The sequence below is a fragment of the Gossypium raimondii genome, chromosome 5 (assembly GCF_025698545.1).
Source record: "Gossypium raimondii isolate GPD5lz chromosome 5, ASM2569854v1, whole genome shotgun sequence".
Lineage (NCBI taxonomy): Eukaryota > Viridiplantae > Streptophyta > Magnoliopsida > Malvales > Malvaceae > Gossypium > Gossypium raimondii.
Genome location: NC_068569.1, coordinates 5,674,754 through 5,700,255, shown reverse-complemented (window position 1 = coordinate 5,700,255; position 25,502 = coordinate 5,674,754). Strand labels below are relative to the sequence as shown.

The 25,502-nt window shown below is 33.4% G+C and overlaps 3 protein-coding genes and 1 long non-coding RNA gene across 5 annotated transcripts; 2 read left to right on the top strand and 2 right to left on the bottom strand.

Annotated features, from left to right (window-relative positions):
• Positions 1–1,011: 1,011 nt before the first annotated feature.
• On the bottom strand, positions 1,012–1,716 carry LOC105770850 (uncharacterized). Its single transcript, XR_001126322.2, has 2 exons — positions 1,431–1,716; positions 1,012–1,340 (listed from the first exon to the last, which is right to left on the bottom strand). It is a non-coding gene; the product is annotated as an uncharacterized LOC105770850 (long non-coding RNA).
• Positions 1,717–6,214: 4,498 nt separating this feature from the next.
• On the top strand, positions 6,215–13,206 carry LOC105768687 (beta-galactosidase 8). The gene is made up of 19 exons (XM_012588774.2): positions 6,215–6,761; positions 6,866–6,961; positions 7,089–7,201; positions 7,283–7,349; positions 7,496–7,588; positions 7,726–7,869; positions 8,034–8,122; positions 8,294–8,399; positions 8,496–8,583; positions 8,864–8,982; positions 9,360–9,524; positions 10,140–10,342; positions 10,456–10,565; positions 11,102–11,211; positions 11,352–11,465; positions 11,750–11,851; positions 12,107–12,318; positions 12,407–12,743; positions 12,837–13,206. Exons 1-19 carry the CDS (start codon positions 6,600–6,602, stop codon positions 12,942–12,944), a joined length of 2,538 nt encoding a protein of 845 aa, XP_012444228.1. The 5' UTR covers positions 6,215–6,599; the 3' UTR covers positions 12,945–13,206.
• Positions 13,207–13,755: 549 nt separating this feature from the next.
• On the bottom strand, positions 13,756–17,218 carry LOC105768688 (probable pyridoxal 5'-phosphate synthase subunit PDX2). Its single transcript, XM_012588775.2, has 7 exons — positions 16,993–17,218; positions 16,773–16,900; positions 15,633–15,720; positions 15,411–15,484; positions 14,529–14,720; positions 14,208–14,305; positions 13,756–14,092 (listed from the first exon to the last, which is right to left on the bottom strand). The coding sequence occupies exons 1-7, from the start codon at positions 17,045–17,047 to the stop codon at positions 13,966–13,968; spliced, it is 762 nt and encodes a 253-aa protein (XP_012444229.1). The 5' UTR covers positions 17,048–17,218; the 3' UTR covers positions 13,756–13,965.
• A 2,964-nt stretch (positions 17,219–20,182) lies between these two features.
• Positions 20,183–24,637, top strand: LOC105770041 (serine/threonine-protein kinase GRIK1). 2 transcript variants are annotated; one of them, XM_012591074.2, is made up of 12 exons: positions 20,183–20,672; positions 21,383–21,677; positions 21,877–21,951; positions 22,032–22,076; positions 22,329–22,403; positions 22,527–22,614; positions 22,699–22,823; positions 23,198–23,293; positions 23,533–23,599; positions 23,703–23,818; positions 23,936–24,014; positions 24,116–24,637. In XM_012591074.2, exons 2-12 carry the CDS (start codon positions 21,387–21,389, stop codon positions 24,274–24,276), a joined length of 1,218 nt encoding a protein of 405 aa, XP_012446528.1. In that variant the 5' UTR covers positions 20,183–20,672; positions 21,383–21,386; the 3' UTR covers positions 24,277–24,637. The 2 variants fall into 2 exon arrangements, with proteins under 2 accessions (XP_012446528.1, XP_012446525.1); XM_012591071.2 differs by having other exon boundaries at positions 21,298–21,677.
• The last annotated feature ends 865 nt before the right edge of the window (positions 24,638–25,502 follow it).

The following is a 25,502-nucleotide window of genomic DNA, read 5'->3' as shown; positions in this document are numbered from 1 at the left end:
CAATCAAACACCGGAAAATGGGGAAAACCAATTCCGGAAATGGTAGAAAACATTTGCTGATATATTAATCAGAATCATTTGCTGCGCAATGGAGAAGATGGGGGAGAGATGGGTTGGAATGCTGGGTCGGCAGTGTTACGCGGTGTTGTGTTTGAGTGTCAAAATTGTTTCCGTCACAATTGCTCACTTTGTTTATCCGCAGCCAGAGGATGCTCGTGAATGCACCAAGCGTTGCCTCCGCCCCTTGCATGGACGTCCTTTCTCTTAATTACTCTAAAGCTTTGTGTTTCTTGTTAATAACAACTACTTGTACATGCTTGCACAGTTTCTCGTGTTCGGTTCAAGTTTGTTTCAATTTTGTAGATAGTATTTCAGAGCTGAGAAACCTATGCTAGCTTTCACAGGTAGTAATTAACTACTACTTGCCTGACTTGGAAATACCAAAAATGAACATGCTAATTCACAAACTCACCAAGTACCCAGATGCATCATTTCCATTTCCAGGTGCACTGATGCCACGAGGAGCAAAAGAAGAAGAAAAATGTCAAGTTGGTTATCTTCAAATGAAGCAGCCATTGGATTAGGTGAATCAAACTCCAGTTCATTTGTCAATAACACGGACAACAGTTTAGGAATGATGCAAGCCAATAGACAAACAAGGCGGCCACGCTGTGTTTTGTGTACAAATTCAAACCAAGATTAAGCAGGGGTTTCCAAAGTTTGCTTCAACGGGTTTATAAATTTTTTAAAATTTATCATCATATTTATGGTCAAATTACACCAACAGTCCCTAAATTTTCTTAAAGTTTATCGCATTCCCTTAGCTGGAAAAAAAAAAATCAAGCTCAGAGTACCTTAATTCCCATGGTTCCTGCTACGAATCATCATGGTATGTGTTCTGCTCTTGTTTCGTGTTTAAAAGGGAGACTGAGGAGACTTGCTCAGAATAGACAACAATGCACATTCTAAATGAAACAGCAGCAGCTTCATGCTTTGGTCAATGCCACAAACTTACATAACATGGTCAAGGTTTCAAATTAAAAATAGTCTTTAATGTTGTTCTTGCACACACATATCTATAAAATTAAACCACTGATGTGCAGTATAGCATGATTAGTAGTATCATGCGAGAACAACGCAAGGTCAAGGTTCAGACTAAAAAATACTCTTAAATATTGGTTTCCAGTAGCAAGAGCAAAATGCCAACCGAAGCAGCTCTCCAAAGTTCAAATACCTATACATGACAAAATTAATAATAGAAACAAGTAAACTACAATTAAGGCACCAACCTTGGACTTCTCCTTCCACATCTTCTCAAATCTTCATTTTCAGACTCTCTTCTGCAGCAAATATTTCAGCTCTCAATATCCATGACAAAGAGTTATTACAATTTATTAATGAAAAGCATGAAAAACAAAAACGTGACTTACCTGTTCCTGCTTATTAAATATTAATTAGGACTGAAAGAATAAATAACCGGAACCTAAAGCAGGGGGACAGAAATTAGATTGCTTGGAAAAGCAGGGAAAATAAAGGAGAAATGGATGAGTTCGATGATGATGCCTTTGCATTGCTTAAACTTGGTATGTAATCTCTGGGCAAAATACCATTGGTTTGGGTTGCTACTGGGTAACTTAAGAAACAAGTTTACACATGTCCGGTTGTTCGTAAAGTTGGGCCATCAATGTTATCCCTTACTACAATATTAATATCAACCCTCACCAAATTTGATCATCTTTCTTACATGGAAAACCCACTGTCATCACTAACCACCAATAAATTGTTATTGAATCAAATTATGGCCCCCATTGTAGAATGCAAGGTCCCACCGATGTTGAGTTGTAGAAAAAGAAAATCTGAAAAATCTTAATCGTTGAAATATCTCTTTTAATCGGTTTTGTTGGTTTTTAAAGTGGACAAAAATATCAGACATAATATTTGACAATTCACTTGGGTTCACATTGTTGCTAATTCTTAGTTGTCTTCAGACTTGAGTAAAGATATCGACAGATATTTATAACCCCTTGCATCGCATTGCATGCTTTGAGTGTTAATCCATCGATTGCAATAAACGAAACAAGAGTAGCGCAGCCACCGACAAAACAACCCACAAGACAATGTAATAAAGTAGGTAGTTAAATCAATCTTATATATAAATTAGCATTTATTGATATTAAAATTAATTAAATATCCTCTTTTTCTCCCACTTTCCATTTTGGACTTTTTTCCTCTCCATTATTATTTTATACCAAACTTTACTTTTAAAAAAGAACATACATGCATTTTTTTCCCTCTCCAAATTTGTTTCGTCGACAGTTGGAGCATTGACGTGGGATATTCCAACAAGCATATTTGAATTAATTTTATCTTTTAGGTGTTGGATCCATCTTTCATAGTACCAAACTTGATCACTACTACATGCATAATATTTACCAACTCGCCACTGCTAATTATTTGATTCAAATATAATAGACACTTGCCAATATGAGTTAACTCAGTTGATTTAACACTATAACAAGAGTTGGAGTTTTTCATAATCCCATTTTACTTATATAGCAGCATACATACAAAGATGGATAATAAGTCAAAAAATTATATCTTGATAACAAATAAAATGTTTAGCTTCATCTTTATGTAATTAGAAAATTATATCCAATGAGCATCAGAAATGGCAACTTTCTCAGGCTGTTGACATTGGAGATGGAGTTGGGAATTTGACAGCATAGTGGATGTACCAATTAGCATATATATAAAAGTAAAAAGAATATTTAAGCAGTGGAGATGCACCGCCCCAAAAAGTCACTGGCAAGGAAGGACCAAAAACCTAACCAAAAAGCAGTAGTAGCCAGCCAATGGTGGCCACCCTAGCACAGCAGGGGTCAACGACATTATACCGAGAATTTTGTCCAGCGTTCACATGGCGTGTTATAATTTCATCCTTTCTCTCTCATCACCTCCTTTCAACACCTGCGAAACAAATATTTGAAAACCTGCGCTAGTTTTAGCTTGACTTATTTCTATGGTGTTGACTTGTCATTATATGACTGACTATCACAAAAACAAAACTATTGTTTTTACTCTTTCTTTTTTTTCCCAACAATTATTGTTTTGTTTTCGACACTTGAGCTAACTACCATGTTGGTCATTAGTGATTTGGATTTTATTTATACGTATTAATAATAATATTTTTAATAGATTTATGAAAATAATTTACTAGTTTATTAACCAAAAAATCTTTTGCCCCTTTCCTTTCTATAATATTTTGATATGTACCTTCTTTACATTTATATGTAGATTCTGAGGAGATTCAGCAACCTAACACCAAATAAGAATTGTGTTTACGTGTGGTTAGCATCCTTTAACTCTCCTATTAAGGTTTTAGGATATATAGCATTAGCCAAAACTGTTTCATTATCATGTTCCTAGATTGCTTTGTTAATTTTGCTAATGTACTCTCCAAAAAACACTCATTTTGAAATATATTTGTCACCTAGGTACCCTAAATTCTAATTGCTTTACCAAATTCCAAAATGACTAACGCATTAAAAATAATAAATGCAATTACAAATATAATCATAATTAAATTATTATAATGTATGATTAATAAAATAAAATACATCCAAACAGCTGAATAAATCCGAATAATAGTTGCCCAAAATAAAAAAATGAAATTGGAATTTAGTAAATAAAAAATAGTAATTTAGTAAATTTTTTATTTAATAAACTATTCTCATCAAATTACCAAAATAATACATAAAATGCGAATTGGTTTATACTTTTTTAAATATATTTACTTCAATAATAAAATAAAGGGCTTTTATGAGTAAAAATCATAGATTAAGAGCTTATTTAACTACAAAAATAGGTTGAGGGCTTGTTTTTTAAATAAAAAAGTGAGTTGAAGGGGAATAAAAAGAACATGATAAATAAGGAGGGCTCAGAAGTCAATTAGCCACGTTTCAACTTTAGTGCCGCCACACTCACAGGCGGCACCAATTCACTTTCAAAATTCAAAATGGTAAATTTGCATGTCAGGTCCTTGAAACTGCAGATTATTACATTTTAGTCCTGTGCCGCCTATAGGAAAGGCACATTTGGTGCCGCCTTTCCATTGCCCTCCTTCAACCATCTTTTTTTTTGTATTATTTTGGTAAATAATTTTTTTGTTATATTATTTTGGTATTTTTTTATTTCTTTTGTATTATTTTAGTAAAAATCCCTTATTTCTTTCTTAATATATTTTATCCTAACTCATAACTTTTCAATAGGTTGTAATGTAAATTCGACTAAACCGTAAATACTTAAATTAATTATATAAATACAAGTGAATTTATATTCTAGTAAGATAAAATTAATTTAGTTTTATGTAATTGTGTCGTATACTACCCAAAAAAATTATAAAATAATTTATTTGATGGCTATCATATACTACAAAAAAATTATTAGCAAATTAATAAAGATTTTGATGTTTATATTTTTATTATAAAATTAGTCGTCGTCGTGAAGCTATATGTTTATTTCTTAATTTTCTTTTTACAAATAATCTAACAATTCTCCTATATTTTCTCTTTAAAAATTCTTGCATATTTTCGTATCTCTTTTTTATTTTTTTCCATATAACTAGTAAATTGAAGGCGCAAATCAAGGGTTTTGGTAATTGCATCAAAATTCTAAACAAAAATATAATATATTTTAATATAGTGTTTTCTTTTTACATATAAATATATAGTGTTAAATACATATGTACTGAATTTATTATATTAATTTTATGTTATTTATTTCATATATATATATATAATTTTATATTAGAGTGGATTCTAACCACAATTCACGTGAAGTTCCCACAAAAGACGATGCTGAACCTAATTTGGAGTTTTTGCCTAATCCACAATAATCATATGAACCCCATTGGTATCACGCCATGGTTATGGAAGAACAAAACAAAATGATTAGGCCTCCATAATTAATTAATTAAAATTTGAATGAAATTTATACAAAGTCCAAAGTGGTCCTTTGCTTGCCCCGAGGGCAGCGCCAACCGTGACCTTTGTCGTTAAAAATTTACTGAAGTCGATATTACTTGAACGTAAATTTGATCATTTACGTAATAGTCAAATTTTATGTTTCTTATTATACAGCATAGGATAGATAATAATAATAATAATGAATTTGACTGATTATAATATTAAAATGTTATACGCGCAAGTTTCCCGTCCACATTTGCTTGCTAATCATAAACAAGTACTATTTTCTTCAAACTGCAAATTTAGGTCAATTTTAGGTCGATGTAGAATTTTTTTGTTTCCTTTAACTAATTTTATGATATTTTTCACTATCTCGGTTATAATTTCGATTTTTTTATTAATTTTTAATATATAGAACTCAAAATTAAAATTTAAACTGATTCAAAATTAAATTATTTTGACTTTAAAACTTAAAGAATTGAGATTCAAAAATTTAAATCCAAAGTCATAATAATCTAGATTTTATCGAATTAAGACATGCAATGCAACAATATGTGGGAATACTACGTGATTAGGACCGCTGCGTGGTATTATCAATTATGAGTTAAATACTCACCCACCCATTACCTTACCAATTTAATGTCTTAGCTATAAAATTATAAGTATACGTCATTCTTATCATTTAATGATAAATTAAATTTTTTCTTCGGAAGAAAAGGATAGAAATTTCATACATAATTGCATTAACTTCTTTTTAATGAAGATAATTTTATTTTTAACATTATTGTTCTATTTAATTGATGGTAATATGTCGATGCATAGCTAATTTTAATACATAATTATTAGAGGGCCTGTCTTTTTTAATTAATTTTTTATTTGAAGACGTAATTACTAAAAAGAAATAATTTAGCTCGCGTAAATTTTAATTACCAGTAAAAAAAAAGTTTAATTTCCTTATGGAATACATGCATGAAGATGAAGCGGTGAACAATTTGAGGAATCTTTGATTACGTAGGTAACCCTCAATCTCAAACTGTTGTGCTAACTTTGATTTTGTTCTCTTATAAAAAGAAAATAAACCTTCGATTTTGTTCATATACGTGTCGGTATAAGAGTTCCAGTACGTGGTTCGAAGAGAAATGCAGGTGCATTATCCTTGCCATATGGTGAAGCAGCACTTGATAATATCTTTCTCCAGTACTTCATTCACTTCGTCTTCACTGCCCGTAGCTACTGGCTGGCTGGCTAGCTGGCTTTTACCACAATGACTGCTCCCCACTGCAGCAAAAGGCTTATAAAAACGCCATTATTGTGATTAAAAAAACAAAACAACAAAAAAGAGAGAGGATATTATTAATAATTAAACAACAAGAAGAAGATGATGATGATAAAATGGTGAAATAGCGGTGACGTGCACTGCTGTTCTCTGGTAGCTTAAAGTGTTGATTTTGTTACACAAAGCGGCCAAGCAACAAATATTATCAGAAGAAAGGGAAGAAAAGTAGAAAAAGGCATCAAACCAAAGGCAAAAGCAATAGAATTGTTACAATCAAGAAGCTACATTTTTCTTTTGATAAAGAGGAAAAAAAGGGAGGAACTTTACGTGTGTGGCTGTGTTGTTGTAAGTTACCGGAAATGAGGAGAAGAACAGAGATTCTGGTGTTGCTTATTTGTTTGGTAATAGTAACGACGTCGTTTGCATCCACCGTCACGTACGATCACCGAGCGATTGTCATCGACGGGAAACGCCGCGTCTTGATCTCTGGCTCCATTCATTACCCTCGCAGCACCCCTGAAGTAAGCTTCAATTTTTCGTCATTTCTTTTTTCCCTTTCATTTCTCCTCCCCTGTTTTTAGGACAACTCTGTATAAGTTATGGCTCATGTTTTTAATGTTGTCAGATGTGGCCAGACCTTATACAAAAATCCAAGGACGGAGGGTTAGATGTGATTGAAACTTACGTTTTCTGGAACTTGCACGAACCAGTCCGAAACCAGGTTCTGTCTCTCTCTCTCTCTCTTTATTCCTACTAAAATCTCATCTGAAGATTCTGAACTAAAAAAAAAAAAAAAAAAAGAATCCCATTGATTTATTATTTTGGGTCTTGATTTTTGATATTTACAGTATAATTTCGAAGGAAGAAACGATTTGGTTAAATTTGTAAAGCTAGTTGCAGAAGCTGGTCTTTATGTTCATCTACGCATCGGTCCATACGTTTGCGCTGAATGGAATTATGGGTAAATTTTAATTAATTAATGTTTCTTTCTTTTTTGGGTATGTTTAATTTTTTTTATAATTTGTTGATAAAATATTTGCAGTGGATTTCCTCTTTGGTTACATTTTATACCCGGAATCAAGTTTCGAACTGATAATGAACCATTTAAGGTAATATATAATAAGATAATAATGTAATTAATTAATCTAATATTTTTTAATTTCCTTTTCTTCTGTTGCTTAAAGTTCACTGAAATTGTTGGAAGGACTGTTAGCTGAATGATTAAAAGTGACTATAATATTGTCGGTTTTTTCAGGCAGAAATGCAGAGGTTCACGGCTAAGATTGTGGAAATGATGAAGCAAGAGAAGTTGTATGCATCACAAGGAGGACCCATTATTTTGTCACAGGTCTACCATCTTTCCCCCGCTTTCTTATAAACAATCCTGTCCATTGTCGGTGCTATAATTTCTTTATATTTTCTAATGGTTTTCTGGGGTTATTTTAGAAGACAAATTTATTATGTTTTTATTTTTTTAAATATCAGATTGAAAATGAGTATGGAAACATTGATTCAGCATATGGGGCTGCCGCAAAACCCTATATTAAATGGGCAGCTGGTATGGCTATTTCATTGGATACAGGAGTTCCCTGGGTTATGTGCCAGCAATCTGATGCTCCTGATCCCATTGTAAGTTTGGGTTTTCTTGATTGATAACAATTTCAGTAGTAGTTAATCAATTCACTCAGACTTTCCATGTTTTAATTTAAAGGGGTTTCACGTTGTTTCTTGTTTTTGTCAAGGCATTGATGGGTTTTCATATATAATTTCTTCTTTTACCTTGGCATTGACAGATTAACACCTGCAATGGATTCTACTGTGACCAATTCACCCCAAATTCTAATAAGAAACCAAAAATGTGGACAGAGAATTGGTCTGGATGGTAGGATGTCTGACTTGCCAATATAACTTACTAATCTGACTTTTACGTGGTAGCTGTTTTGGTTGTATGGATTACATGTCTCCATCAAAATGTTGATTGCTTGCTGAGTTGCTTCCCTGTTTCAAATTTTTATCAATTCCTCATTACTTCCCGTCATATTCCAAATGCTAGGTTCCTTTCATTTGGTGGCACCGTTCCCTACAGACCTGTAGAAGACCTCGCATTTGCTGTTGCGCGGTTTTTCCAAAGAGGTGGAACTTTCCAAAACTATTATATGGTAATGATAATTGGAATTTAAAATGTGTTTGTGCATGGACAGTCCCATTTTGAACCAAACTTACGAGTCAAAATTGCTTGGTTGCTCTTAAAACAGTACCATGGTGGAACAAACTTTGACAGGACTACAGGTGGACCCTTTATTGCTACTAGTTATGATTATGATGCTCCGATTGATGAGTATGGTATGCTTCCAATCAATCTAATGAAATTGTTAGTATTTCTAAGCATCTACTTGACCCTATAAGTGCCTGCAACATACCTGAGGCTATCATTTGTTTGCAACTTGACTCCTATTGGTAGTTGTTATTATGATGATGATGATAAGGTTGTGGAAGCACTTTAAAAGTGCTGGTTTTTTATTAATGATAGTATGAGATAGTTTAATCCAGGATTATTCAGTTTACAGTTGACTAAACAGTGTCTTCTAAGTTACACCTGTCTTCCGATTCACTAATTTTTCAGGACAAGTTAGACAACCAAAGTGGGGTCACCTAAGAGATGTCCATAAGGCTATAAAGCTTTGTGAAGAAGCATTGATAGCCACTGATCCTAAAATTTCCTCTTTGGGTCCAAACTTGGAGGTATGGCCTATCTTGATTGGCACTTACTTTAGCATTTTGAAGAGAACCTTACTTCTTTGCTTCTATTTGGGTTATGAACAAGAACTCAAAGGGGGCCTGCCTCTTCTTCTTTGTCTGATTTGCGAGGAGGGATCCTGTTGAATTCTTAACGATCATAATACTTTGTTCATATAAATGACAACAAATAAATCACTTTTTCTGGTGATTCTTTTTTGACAGACTCTTAAACTGCACACTTTTTCTTAAATGCAAAATTTGATCAGATCTTATTGAAAGATAATAGTTGAAAATCAACTAATAGAGGTCCAACAGTTTCTTCTGTCAGATCTTGTTAAAAAAATAACTCGTTCATCTATGTATTTCTTTTTTCTTCCCAGGCTGCTGTATATAAAACAGGATCGGGAGGATGTTCTGCTTTTCTTGCCAATATAGACACCAAATCTGATGCGACTGTTAATTTCAATGGCAATTCATACCATTTGCCTGCATGGTCTGTCAGCATCTTACCAGACTGCAAGAATGTAGTTCTGAATACCGCCAAGGTATGTTGCATTAGCACATACACTTCCCACTTCGAGTTAGTGTTAGCTTCATCAATTATGGATTTGTCGAAATGATGGCACCATTAAATTGTTATGCTATAGCTTGATTTGGTTCAAGTTCCTTCTCTTAACCACCTTGCTTGCTCTTTGAGATTTTTATGCCATTAGTCAAGATTCTTGCTGAAAATCTTTGAAATATTTGAATAAATAATTGAATTACGTCAAGCTAATCTTTTTCTATCTTCTCTTACGAAAGGACCATAGTAGGAAATTCAAATTGTCATTAGTTTTGGGTTCAATGAACCTAACTCTGCAAAATAGGTCGTCTGAACCTCCCTTGCAGTTGTACAAAGTACAAACAATGTATTTCTTCCTCGGATTAGGTCAGTTTTTTATGATACCAATGGGCTTTCACCTTAGAGTTAATGGAGTAGGGGGGATACATATTTAACAAACTAACTGCAATGAACTGTCGTATCAGTTTTTAAGTACAATGAACTGTGTCTGCTTCATCCGCCTCTGCTATGAATTGCTTGCATTTATATTCGCTTACTTACGTTGAGTTGTTCTTCTTGTAAATTTGTAATCTGTATTGTTTTATTTTTAACATGACAGGTTAACTCTATGAGTGTGATTCCAAGCTTCATACATGAATCATTGAATAAAAATGCTGATTCAACTGACTCAATCGGGTCAGGCTGGAGTTGGATAAATGAACCCGTTGGCATCTCTAAGGCTAGCGCATTTAACAAACTTGGATTGTTAGAGCAAATCAACACTACTGCTGATAAAAGTGACTACTTGTGGTATTCATTAAGGTATGCTGGTGTTTTATTATAAAAGTTGTTTCCTGAGGACATAATTGCTACCGTTTTCAAGTTTATTATATTCACAATGTTTTAAGGAATATATATTGAATGCTTTTGGGCAGCATGAATATCAAGGGAGATGAGCCTTTCCTTCAAGATGGATCTCAAACTGTTCTTCATGTGGAATCACTTGGGCATGGCCTTCATGCTTTTATAAATGGGAAACTTACAGGTAGCTGGAAACAATATATATATTTATATATATATATACAGAAATTTCTTTTTTTCACTTGCCCTATAGTTCTGCTCTGATATATTATTAAGGAACTTATAGGGTTTCTATAGTGAAATGGGTTGAATGGAACTTATGAAAGGATTAGCATCTTGGGTAAAGATGATAGAACTAGGGACTGTTCTTTTGTATGTCCGATGAGTTTATTGCTTGGCTTAGATTATATAATTATAATTGGTAGAATAGGAAAATGATGCAGACAATGATGAAAATCCAAATTGGTGTTCAAGTTTATGGATAAAAATACCAGAAAACTGCAATAGACTTGATAAAATTAACATTGAAGTCCTTGCGGTGTTGCTTATTTGGAAGTGAAATGCACAAGAATCCTTGACGTCTTGCAGTTGGGAGTTATACCAGACTTGGTAGTTGAAACATTCTAGTATAGGATTTTGGGTGGGTTAGCTCCCTCATTGTGATGTTCATCTACCACTATAACACTATTGCTTGTGCATATCCTTTGAAACTTTCTGCAGGGAGCAGAACTGGTAATAGCGACAATGCTAAGGTTAAAGTGGATATCCCCATCACAGTTGTCCCTGGGAAGAACACGATTGATCTCCTTAGTTTGACCGTAGGGCTGCAGGTTTGGTTCTCCTGACTAGGGTCCACATGATCATTAACTAAAAAGTGGAAATATTTATCCGCAAAATGTAGTGTCATTATGTTATCTACAATAGATATAATTCGGTATATGTATCATCTAACTGGAGACATATATGCCAGAACTATGGGGCCTTCTTTGACCTATCAGGGGCAGGGATAACTGGTCCAGTGAAACTAAATGGTTTAAGTAATGGTAGCAGTATTGATCTCTCCTCACAGCAATGGACGTATCAGGTCAGTGTCTCTTTCACTCTGCTGTCAACATTATTCGATATTTGCATAAAAACACTAATTCTTTATAACCTACAAACTGAGAAAATGGGATATAAGAATTGGATTTGAATCGTATCCATTGCAATAGTGAACACAATCTATTTATTTTCCGGATATCTTAGCATTTATCTATTATTTGTGGTGAGAAGGCACTTAATATATAGCATATAGACTCTTGTGGAAGATTAACCAAATCCCTAAGCCAAGGTGACTCCAAGATGAAAATTTTGCAATCATGAATTCAGGTTGGACTTAAAGAGGAAGATTCGGGTCTACCAAGTGGAAGTTCATCGGAATGGGTTTCACAACCCGCATTGCCGAAGAATCAACCCCTGATATGGTACAAGGTAATGCTTAACTTTAAATTAGATGCGAGTTTTGAATTTACTTATTGCATTTAAAGGAAATTAAATATTCGATAAGGTATTTCAATTAAGTTTCTTGCATTTACTTCTATATAATTAATTTTCCATTTTTGGCCTGAATGTATATATTTTTAAGGTTTAAACCTTCTATGGTCTTTTATTATTTGTAAAATTATTGTGGTGGATTTCACAGTAGACTCAACTCTAAGCTACTACCGATCAATATTCTGTATGCAGACAAATTTTGATGCCCCTACTGGGAATGACCCTGTTGCTTTAGACTTCATGGGGATGGGGAAGGGTGAAGCATGGATCAACGGACAGAGCATTGGACGATATTGGCCTGCCTATATCGCATCAAACAGTGGCTGTACTGACTCTTGTGATTATAGAGGACCTTATAGTGCAAACAAATGCCGCAAGAATTGTGGGAAGCCTTCTCAGCAATTGTGAGTACTAAAGAGCCTATGTTGGGAAAACTTGAAAATTGCTATGCCTTCAAAATTTCTTATGCCGGTATATCCGTCTCTCTCGCAGGTATCATGTACCTCGTTCATGGTTGAAACCAAGTGGCAACATTCTTGTATTGTTCGAGGAAATGGGTGGGGATCCGACACAGCTTGCTTTTGCAACCAGAAAGATGGGAAGTTTGTGCTCGCATGTATCTGACTCTCACCCATTACCCATGGATATGTGGGGTTTGGATTCGAAAACAAGAAGGGCTTCAAACCCTACGCTATCCCTCAGTTGCCCATCTCCGAATCAGGTTATTTCTTCAATCAAATTTGCCAGCTTTGGAACTCCTCTTGGCACTTGCGGCAGTTTTAGCCATGGGAGGTGTAGCAGTGCTAAAGCACATTCCATTGTACAGAAGGTGCGATCTTGCTGTAATATCTGAATGCAAAATTTTCGGTTTCAGCTAAACCATCCTTGTTCATTGTTGATGACAATTGTTATAACTGTCCAGGTTTGTGTTGGATCGACAAGTTGTAGTATCGATGTATCAACCAAGACTTTGGGTGACCCTTGCAAAGGTGTAAAGAAGAGCTTAGCTGTAGAAGTTTCTTGTGCATGAAGAAATGTGATTAAGAATGGATTATTGGGTGCGAGAGAAGTGCAAGCGTTGGATCAAATAAGCTTTTCAACAATGAGTTCTTCTGATAATGGGAAAAAGACGTCTCATACCAGAAACGTGTTCTTGCTAGTACTAGAGAAATAAACATTAGTGTAGTTTATCACTTCAATGGTATTTCTGCATCAGTATATCTTTTAACACCGTACCAAGAAACGATATCAAAGTAAATTTTATCAATATATATCTATAATGATAAAAACTACATCGGCCTGCACCCCAACGGAGTGGAGGGATAATTTCCCATTTATTTAATTATTTTATTTAGTTATAATAATTTGTAATTATTTAACTAATTAATTTGAAAGAAAACTACGCGACTCTAACTTACAACCTCTAAGAAGCTTTAACAGCAATAACGTTGTGATCAACCGTCTTATAATTTAGAAGTATTGTGTAATTTATAAACATAACCTTTTAATTATTAATAATATATATTGTACCAAAAAGCTATTAATACTCTAATCTACCATTATCAACGACAATTTTTTACTTTCGCCAATAATTTTAAACTGTCCACCTTAATGAAATAAAAAACCCCAAAACCGAACTTACGATACTGCCATTGTCAACCTTGCTGTTACAATAACTTCATCTTTTTTTATTTTCAAAACTTAGATTGTGGCTCAAGCTTTTTAGAAATCCTCACCCCCAACCATTCCCCCTCTTCTGTGAAGGTTAGGTAGCTTTATTATATTTTTAAGAAGATCGTATATTATACACAAATATGTATCCAACATGAATACCAAAAACATATGAAACATCAGGGTAACAATAGATTGTAATTATATAGTGATATGTGTGTAAATGCCACCTAGAAAGAACAAAAATTACTTTTCAAATAGAAACTTACCTTATGACAAAAAAGATTAAACATCTGCAAACATGGAGGAAACAAAAGGAAGAAAATGAAAATGAAAGAGAAACTGAAAATACTTGAAAAGAATCTCATTGATGCCACCGATTATCGGAATATAGGAAGATCATATTTTGTTTGTCGGTCAGAACTTGAAGCCGCTTCACTGACTGCAACAGTGGCATTCGAGGTTCCCTCTCCGACATCTCTTACCATCTTTAGAAAGTAACTATGCCTGCACAAGCAACCATTTACAACCTTGACTTAGCAACAAAAAAAGAGAAACATTTAAAACCTCAGATCATTAGCAAAATTGAAGATTTTAAAGGATAGTTAACATCTCTTTATACCATCTCGTATCTGCAGTCAACTCAGGGTGGAAAGCAGTCCCCAGCAAGTTTCCTTGCTTTATGGCAACTATCACTTTCTTTTCAGGCACGGCAGACTCCTGAAATACCCAAAATTTTTAGATGACAAGAACTAACATAGCTGAAGTTAAACACAATGAAATAAACAACGAAATAGGTCAGCAATGAGATATTTGGTAATGTATAGGAAAGCATGATCATCAAATCTAGACTCATTTAGTTGAAGGAATGTCTATAAAATTTCATTGTTTTACTTTCGACCATTCCGATGAAGACGGATTCAATAGATGAGTGCCGGTATACCTCTTGAATTTCAACAGCTGAACTTGAATATAGAACTTTATTTGATGGGATAGGATAATCAGCAAGCACTTCAACTTCTGGCCCCACTTCAAGGACAGCAGGAGCTCGGATGAAAACACCACGAAATGTCTCAGGGCCACCTTCTTGGGAGGCAAGTTCTGGCACTAAGAGCTCTGCCTCAAAGCTTTGGATCTAAAAAAAGTTGATTTGTTAAAAACAAACAATTTAGTTCAATGTTAGAAGCTTAAACCAAAAGGATAGGAGGAGTTGAAATCTTCTTCGTAACTTGAAATTAATTTCAGTAAGTGGAAGAGGTTTCTACTTCCTAAATATAAAAACGGAAAAAGTGAAAAGCTAGTATGTGAAACCTTCATGACAGAAGGTTTTCTTAAAGTCTGTATTTCAGTTCTTGAAACTGACAAGCCTATTTAAGCAAATTTATCAGCATAAATGGGAATGGCGAAAAAGTTGATATCTTCAAGTAATAACAACTCCACCAACATGCAAAGCCTTAAGTCATGATAGAGAATGTGACTACCATATCCTAGTGAAATCAGTGAAAGCAAGGTCATTTTTTAGACTGCTCTGATTCTTCCCCTACCCATTTGACATAAACATTTTTAATACATCCATACATCACTATAACATTATCATACCCATAGTCATTTAAGGTTTTGGACCCATTTTCTGTGAGCGGTCTTTCTTCAAAGAACATATTTGTATCTTAAAATGCTGATTAGCAAACTTGGAAGTTCTGCAATTTCTCTTGGATTCCAATTTAACTAAATGCATGTCTTTTTATTCAATAATAACGATGCAATATAGCACTCTATACACTTTATAAGCATCATATGTAGTAAAACAGAAGGCATATGTAATTACCTGACTCCCAAAGTAATTTCTATGGACAGTGCAATTCAGACCCCCAACTAATTCCTGTCCTCCGTCTTTCTGTCCTGAAAAAGTTGCACCACCAATTTCAAATTCAAAACTTTTTGAATGATCTCATTTTGAAAAACAGCTTGCTGCAAACTATATACACTCTACAAATTTAATATGCAGAATCTAAAACTGGAGGAGGCTGAGGGGAGAACAGAAACATACCAACAGCTTTGTTTGCCAAAAATATAAGACCTGCACAAGTCCCCCAAACCGGCTTCCCCATTTGCACAAATTCCCGCAGAGCTGGAAACTGACCATAAATGAAAAAAGATATTAACCATATAAATGCAAAGGAGACATTTATCAATGTTCTCAACTGAGAATGCTACGACAACTGCTGACTCATCTAAAATGTTTGGACCAGTGAGTGCATCGAGACTAAAAATCAAGATCAAGATGGGATTGGAAAGTCCAAATCTTATTCATCTCCAGCAATAACACAGGAAATAAACGCGTTGATTTTGTCAGTCACTCTTTGCAAAGAACCCATTTGAACACTATAAACAACTCAAGTAAATTAGGTTTAGAAATTCTTTGTTAATGAGCAAAGTCTTCAGCTATATATATATCCTTTAAAAGATCTAACAGTGCCAAACTCATCCTCAATGCATCAACCCTTTTTCACAGATCAAAGAAGGTCAATCGTGAGTACCAAAGCACCTCAAAGTCCAAAATAGCCAAGATCACTATAAACAACTCAAGTAAATTAGGTTTAGAAATTCTTTGTTAATGAGCAAAGTCTTCAGTTATATATATATCCTTTAAAAGATCTAACAGTGCCAAACTCATCCTCCATGCATCAACCCTTTTTCACAGATCAAAGAAGGTCAATCGTGAGTACCAAAGCACCTCAAAGTCCAAAATAGCCAAGATCAACACCACCAAAGTAGCCCTTATCTTATGCCATTGCCACCTTTACCTTCTAATGACTAAAGCAAACAATAGAAACTAAATTTAACATTCATGATGATAAATTCCATGAATTTATATTACCATGGAAGATCTTTGTTTGAATTATAACTTCGTTCTAATTATTCACTCATTTCTGATCAAAATGATCTCAAATCTTAGCAGTTATTTTTTGCTTTAACTACTAGCAAAAAGCAAGCAACAACAAAACAAGCGAAAACGGCGTCTAGGGTCATCCATGTTTTTTAAAACCAGAATAATGAGAAAACAAAAAGAATCCAACTTTCTCGAAATGAATCAGAATTTAATCGCTTATAGTATATGACTAAAGCTAAAACAAATATATATATATATATATATATATAAGATGAAAAAGAGAGCGAGAGAACATACAAGATTGTGGAACTCAGCAAGCTTAGCCATGCTGGTGCTTTCTCCACCAGGAATGATAAGAGAGCTGATACTTTGAAGCTGCTCTGGCTTCCTTATTTCCACTCCTTTCATTCCTAACCTCCTTAGCGCTGCAAAAAAAAAAACATATAATATAATTTTTTCAGCCAAACATAAAAAACTGATGAACAAAACAATTGGAATATCAGTGAAAGATTATTGCCTGCTATGTGTTCGTTAAAAGATCCCTGTAAAGCCAATACTCCAACCACGGCCATGCTTATTTCTTTCACTCGACGAGAGAAGCAGAGGCGTCGAGTAATTGAATTCTTTTCTTTCTTTTTCTTTCTACGGTTGTATTTTATTTCTTCGGCAGCTGAAATGGTAACCAATCAAAATATAATTGAAAGTTTAAAAAAAAAAAAAAACTGGAGGCTATTGCGCCGTTGGCGTATTCGCCACCAAACCCACCACCCACAGCTACATCAAAATATTTGGAAAAATGAAAAGGAAAAGTAATAGTAAAAGTAAAAAGTTTTCCACTTATTTATTAATTGTTATTTTCTTAACTTTGTTAATATTATTATCAAAATAACTTAATAATCTTAAAAATATAAGTTTTAGATACCATTTAAATATTGCCACATCATCTACTTTTTAAGGTATCTAAATTTATTATCTTCTCCAACTTAATTTAATTTTAATTAAATTGTTTAAGATAATTAATTTTTAAATAATAAACAAATATCTATTTTTATTTTTGTGCAATCAATTTGTTCAAAAATTTTAGTTTCTAAAGAGATCGATTTTTTCTTTTTTTCATTTTAAATTGTTTTTATTTTTTATTTCCATTTTTCTAACTTTTAATCAAATAACATGATTTATAATACAATTAATGATGGCTATAAATTTTCAATTTCCTACTAACGTTTTTTTTTTATTTTTTAATTGTTGGTTTCATTTTTCTTTTCTCTATTCTTTTAATTTTTAATTATTTATTTCAGATTTTTGATTTTTTTCTTATGATCTTTTTCGCCTATAGTTCTAACATATTTGTTTTTTTTTAAATTGAAGTTAAATTAAATTAGAGGAAATACCATATACAGATGAGTGTATAGCATTGTTTGCATATCTTTAAAATTTCATGGTATGGTACTGTTTTATTAATATTAAAATTTATACTTGTTAAGATTATCTTAATTTAATTTAAGTTATTTCCTCAAATATTATAGTGCTAAAGTAAGTATTTTTTTAAAAAATTTGAGTTTGATTTAAAAGTAAGAGCTTTTTAATATAAAAAAAGTAGTTGGTTTCTTATGCTCTACTTTATTGAAGCTTTTATAAATTTGAATTAAAATTTTGATACCATTTTTAAATAAAATTTCTTGCCAAAGCGTGGGTAATTGAATTCTTCTATTCAACTAAAAGGTTTTATTTATTTTGTATTTAAACTAATTTAATATCTTTTAGGTAATTGACCAATACTATTAAAATATGTTGATGTGACTATGGTGATCAATAACATTATAACACATGGTAATTTTACATTCTGACACATGAAAAAAAATTAAAAATTTAAAATTTATAAAAAAAATCAATTTTTTTTCACAAATAGGGAATGATGTTGGTTTCAGACGTGTTTCCAGGCATTGGCACTGTCTTGCTAGTTGAATTGTGGGCGGTATATGATGGAGTTGTTGCTAGCGGAGCATCAGGGAGCTGGCTTCTTGGGATTGGCAAGTCCATTTGGCTCATATTTTTTTTAAAGAAGCAAATGAAGTAGTGAATAAAATGGCGAAGATCATTGATGCTGGATTTTGTGGGATGAAATTAGTGGTGTTCATGAGTCGGGTCGAGTTTGGGTCGGATTTCAATAGAAATTTAAATTCATTTATTGGTTTGGGTTTGATTCAGCACGAAAAATAAGTTTAAAATTTTGTCCAAACTTAACTTGAATAAAAATGTTAAAACTTGAATCCGACTTGATCCAGTCGTATTAATTTTTTTATATTATTATTTTTATATAAAAATAAATTTAAAAAATATAGTATATCAAATACATGAAAAACAAAGTAAATTTAAAATAAATTTAAAAAATTATTTATACTTAAATAAGTACAACTTAACAAATAAATACCTTTAAAATAGTAGCAAATTTAACAATAAAATAGTAGTAATATAATAACGAAACCACAACAAAATAATGACATAACAACAACAAAAATAATGAAAACAACATCAAAAAGCAGTAACCTTTTTTTGCAAATTCGTGCCAGGCCAGCGCTGAGCCAAAAAAACTTACTTGAGGCCCGGCCTATTTAGAGAACGGGCATTTTTTTTCCCAAACTCAATTTTTGAGTCTATATTTTTACTTAAACCCCCTCACTTTTCTGATATGATAATCAAGTCTACGTGTAACCATTTGATGAATCACCAATTGATGTTCTGTTAGCTGTCCAAGAGGCTTCGAGGGAAGCAATTGGAACTAGAGTTACTGAGATGTAATGTAAAGGATTTGCCCTCTTGTTTTATATATAAAAAAAATCATTAACTTATTGATGATTAGACCTGCTCATGTGTCGAGCCACTCGGCTCGGCCCGAAAGCCCGGCTTAAATGTGAAAGAGTTTGGGCAAAAATATAGGCCCGAAAAATAGGCTTGGACAAAAAATAAGGCCCGTTTAAAAAACGGGCAGGGCCTCGGGTAAGGCATTTTTGGCCTAGCCCGACCCAAATTCACTAAAGGACAAAAAAAGTTTGTTTTTTTTGGTTTTTAATATTATTTTCTTGTTGTTTTCTCCTTATTTTGCGACCATTTTACTATTATGTTGCTACTATTTTGTTGTTATTATTTGAATATTGTATAAAACTTATTTTATTGTTAATTTTGTTATTATTTTAAAGACATTTGTTAATTTTATTATTATTTTAGAGGCATGTGCTTGTTAAGTTGCATCTATCTTAGTGTTATTTAAGTATACGTATATTTTAAAATATATTTTCAATTTATTAGGAAATATTTATTTTGATGTTTTCAGTATTTTTAATGTATTATATATATTTTAAAATTATATAAAAATAATATAAAATTTAATATGGGGGGCCAGGTCTAGCCCTGGTTGTAGTATTTTTATCCGGGCCGGGATTGGGCAAACTTTTAGGCCCATTTTTCAGGCCGTACCCGAGCCTAGCAAACGGGCCTAAATTTTTAGTTGAGCCTGGCTCGGCCCATGCACACCTCTATCGATAATATATAAAATATTTGGAATTAAAAGTAAGGAGAATAAATTTCAAAAATCTGAAAAGTACAAGGACTGGGGCATGATTAGACCTAAAACTTATAATCTAAAAAATTTACACTTTAAAATATAACTGCGAGTTTCTAAAATTACCCTACTGTAAACATAAGGCCTAAAAGAAATCGTTTTCCTGTTCTTTTATTTTTGTTTTTGTCTACACAAGTCGCCTTTCTCACTTTGTGAAATCAACCCCAAAAAGCAGAAGCAAGAAGAAATCGATAGGAATTCGAACTTTTGATTTCTCTGATTCGTGTTTTGATTTTGAAAAATAGAAACCAAAATCGTCCCTGGGTTTTTCAAGATTCAAATTTCTCTGTAATAGGGTTAATCAAATTCCCCCTTATCTTCTTCTTCTTCGTAGTGGTTCATCTTTTACAATAGAAATCAAATTCAAACATAGGCTTTTTTCTTAATTATTTTTTAGGTATTTATTTGGGAAGAAAAAAGGTCCACGTAAAAAACTGGAGGTTTAGCGATGTTGTGTGACGATAGTAGTGGGTTTAATGTTGGAAGTTGTTCCTTTCATTTGGCTGAATGGCATCCTTTGGAATAGTAAAGCTGATCAGGGCTTCAAGCCCTCCTTCCTCCTTTTTTATTTAAATCAGGTATTTTTAACTGAATTATATTTTAGGTTTCCATTTTACTATTTCGAATTAATGATTCGATGTTATATTGTTATGCATATTGTTTTTATCAAATAGATTTTCCTGCGTTTTATTTACTTTTGTTTTCAAGCAACTTGTTAAGAAGTAAAAGCGGCATTACTAGCAAAAATAAGAATCAAATAAATTGAGCCTAAGGTGAAATGTGGTATCGTATGGGTTCATCTCAGTTCTAATGCTTATTTGTTATTTCATGAAAAAAAAGGGTTATATACAAAAGCAAGCAGCAATGTAGTTTAGGCATTAAAATATTAAAAACGAGCTTTTCTAATTGAATATTTGAATAATTTTAGCTTTTAAATGAATCAATCACGTCTGATTGCATGTTGCAATTTAGTGATTTTCTCATTTTTAATCAAATACAGTGTGGGGCTTTAGCAAATTCAACGAAGTTAAAAAAAGAAAGAAATAAAAGAAAAGAGAAAGTAGTAAATCTAGTGAACTAATGGAGCACAAGTGTAATGTAGTCAGTATGTTTAGTTAAGTTAGTTTTAATATTAATCTGAAATTTCTATGGGCAATTTCTTGATAGGGGGTCTATTAATCTGGGCTTATGCTCTCTTTGCAGGTTCAAGATTTGTTCTTCATTTGTAACTTACTACTTTCAAGGTTTCAAGTGTTCTAATGTTTAGTAACAGCTTTTCATTTGCTAGAGCAATGGGCTGCTTTGGTTGCTTCGGCTTCTCAACAAAGCCCAAACAAACCACTAGGCCCAATTGCAGGTCAAATTTTCCACTGTCCCAGGAATTTTTGTTAGACGAAGAAATAGAAGAAGATGATGATGATTGTTCATATAATGGTGAAGTTACTCGCACTGCTCATGGAGATGAGGTTGATTCTCTGGGCCGTGGCAAGCGTTCTGAAGAGATTTTGAGGTTCAAACTGAACAATGGATTGGTTTGCAGGCAGGTTCCTGTCAAGGAAACCAACATGATCGTACGCACAGAGGTACGTGTTGAAATGAGTTATTTGACCTCATTGTCACTGAATGCTATCATGCATGTTAATATTGTTGTCTTGCAGATGTATTTCCAGCATGTGAAAAATCTTTTTCACCTCTTTATTTTGTAATTATACCCGTAAGCTTCATTTCATTGTTCCTGTCTCTTATGATTATGAAGTCATGAAATCTTGATTCATTTTCCAGGATGAAAATGGGAATAAGATGATTAATGAGTATGTGAGGGAGTATAAGATTGGTTCTGGTAGCTATGGAAAAGTGGTAAGGATGTTGTTGAAAGTTACTTTTTACATAATTTTTCATAAAGGATTTAAATGTTAATTTGTTTGCTTTTGTGGCAGGTTCTATATCGAAACAGTGTTGATGGGAAACACTATGCTATTAAGGTTAGTAGCTTGTTTCAGTAGAGAAAAGTGTTTCCTTCAAGTGTAAAATGACAGTAACAATTGAGAACGAGTGCTTTCAGGAAATTCAGTTACATTTATTTGTTTAGAACCAGAGTTTTTAAATTTTGAGAAAGATTTGTTTATTACGTTCTTATAGCTTAAGTTTGCTTTTGCACTTTGTGGATCTAGTATAATTTATGACAAATTAAGGTTCACTTTTCAATAATGAGTTACTTCTACATTGAAATACAGGCCTTTCATAAGTCTCACTTATTGAAGTTGCGGGTTGCTCCATCCGAGACTGCAATGACTGATGTTCTTCGTGAGGTATTGACTTGATATTTTGTGCGGAGAGAACTGCCTTGGTTATCTACTGTTGACATTTGAAGTACCTTTTTTAAATTACTTTTTGGGATAACCACATATTTATAATATGCATTTCCCTTACAGGTTCTAATTATGAAAATTTTGGAACATCCCAATATAGTTAATCTCATTGAGGTGATTGATGACCCAACAATGGATCAATTCTACATGGGTATTTATAGTTCCTTTTTCTTTTCTTTCTCTAGCGAGTGATGTGCTTAAAAGAGTATTTGACTTGGCCTTTCATTTTGTTCAGTTCTTGAATATGTTGAAGGCAAATGGGTTTGTGAGGATTCTGGTCCTCCAAGAGGCCTTGGGGAAGATACTGCTAGGAAGTATGTGCGAGATATAGTATCTGGGCTTATGTACCTCCATGCTCATGTATGTTTACAAAACCAACTTTGTGCATCATTTCGGTTCTTTCATTTTTTTTTTCTTGCATGCTGTTTTTCCTTGTTTGTGTAAACACAAACACAATAATTAAGGCTGTCAGTTTGAAGCAACATCCTGAAGAAGAGAGTTGGCTAGTTGTGAATTGTGATATCTATGATATATGTTGCAGCATGTCCCTGCATGTCTGATATTCTGTAATTTGACATTTAGATGAGGAAATTTATCAATCCAGAAATCTTTTTATTTTCTGTGCGGTGTATATTTATTTTACATTTTTATATCCAGCATCTTGTTTTCTGTGATAGTCCCATAGACAATACAATTATTTCTGTGCTTACTCGGGTCTTTTCTTTTAAAAACAGAATATTGTGCATGGCGATATTAAACCAGATAATTTGTTGATTACTAGCATGGGTACAGTGAAGATAGGAGATTTTAGTGTGAGCCAGGTGTTTGAGGTAATGATGGTACTTCCTCATAAATATCCTCATATTTTGACGTGTGAATTTGTTCTATGTTTCTGCTAATTTTGTGTCATTTTATGATTTGTGCCATGTTTTAATTACTTTTCTCGTATCGTATTTTTATCATGTAATTGTGTCATGTCCAGTATTGCCAGGCCTATATAGTTTGATCTAAACTACAAATTTTGTGAATAGGCTCATCATTACTGTTTTCAATCATTTTATTTTCATAGGATGATAATGATGAGCTTCGCCGATCTCCCGGGACTCCTGTTTTCACTGCGCCTGAGTGTTGTGTAGGTCAGTGTTCCCTCTGTTAGCCAAAACTATTCTCTAGCTTTTGGAGAAATAATTAGAGAACATATCATAAGCTTGATTTTACCATTTTGAAATCAATCTACAGGTTTAACATATCAAGGAAAAGCTGCAGACACGTGGGCTCTAGGAGTTACTTTGTATTGTATGATACTCGGAAGATATCCATTTCTTGGTGAAACGCTACAAGATACATATGACAAGGTATGGAATTTGATCGTTCCGTCTCTTGTGCACTTACTTAGCCATGCATGCATTCTCTCTGGTTGCTCTTTATTATGTCTCTCACAGCCAACAACATCCCTCATTTTCTTTCTGCAGATTGTTAATAATCCTCTAATTCTGCCAAGTGACATGAACCCAGAGTTGAGGAACTTACTCGAAGGCCTTCTTTGCAAAGGTTAGTGAAATCGTTCTTTCTGAGCTCAGGGTCCTTCATACCCAACCATGGATGTGCTATTCTTGATGGTTGTGAAAATGTTAACATTTGTTTTTTTTCAGACCCGAAACAGAGGATGACATTGAATGCTTTAGCAGAGCATTCTTGGGTTATTGGAGAAGATGGACCGATCCCCCAGTACTTGTGTTGGTGTACGCGTAATAGCTATTCGAGGGAAGAATCTAATGGGAGAACCGGTACTCAGTTGACAGAAACTGACTAGATTATCTTCTGTTGTCGACATTTCAGCTGAGAAAAAAGTGAGAATGAAGCTTTGGGTGATGATGGATTGCCTTTGCACATGGTTAATACTGATATACGGAGACACAATGGCAAAACCAGCGATGATTTGCATTCACATATGAACAAAAAGTGGGCCTCAATGGGGAGTATAAGAGACCATAGGATCTGACTCTTATTTTTTTTAATATTCTTTTAGTTATGAAATTTTGTTTGTGGCTTGACCTAATATTTTTTGGGGGTTAATCTCTGTTTTTTCCTTAAGAACTCACAGATCCTCCAGAGATTCAATTTAATTAGATTATCATATCATGAAAGTAAATATCGAGTAAATTTGATGACTAGTTTGCTTTTACTAATGCAAATGTACCTTAATTACTTTCATAAGCAGAAAGTAAAACAAAACTGAGTTCTATTATGTACAATGATCTCCTCAAATGATAACATTTATTCAACCATTCTTTTCTTACGATAAAATATAGTCCTTTCCAAACTAATACGGTTCTAGTTTGAATCACTATAAAATTAAGTACAGAAAAATAAAGTAGAGAAGGAGGAGCTAAGGGATTTCAAGTCAACATTGCAAATTAATATAAGATAATAGGGCTGAACAAGAAAATTTGAATTGAAAATTGACTCGAGAGATATTTGAATGGTTTTATGTGATGTAAGTTTGAAAACTGCAGTTGCACAGAATTTAATCGAATTTTTTTATTTAATATATTTTGAATTTTAAGTTTTTATGATATAAAAATAAACATTTTATATAAAATAGTGAACTCGGAATTAAAGATGGGCACCCGCACCACCACCCATTGGTTTCTTTAAACTGAATACAGATGGTGCTCAAAATCCGAATTCGAGTCTTGCTTGGTTGGGAGATATAGTGTGTTACAAGCCGAGCTCTAGGCTATTTATGATGGACTCTAAGTGGCTTGGGAAGCTAATTGGGTAAATGTTATTATTAAAACTGGCTGTGTTCTAGTTATCAAAGGTGTTATTGGAGATTGTAGAGGACCTTCAAACATGGTTTTGATTTTGCGAAATCAAGAACTATGCAACCGTGAGTGGAGAGTGCTCTTTAAGCAAATACCTAGAGAGACAAACTTTGTTGCGGACACTTTAGCTAATCTGATGAAAAGTTTTTCCATTGGCGTAAGAATTTTTCATGTTACCCCTCCTTTGGTTGATGATAAGGCTATCCAACTA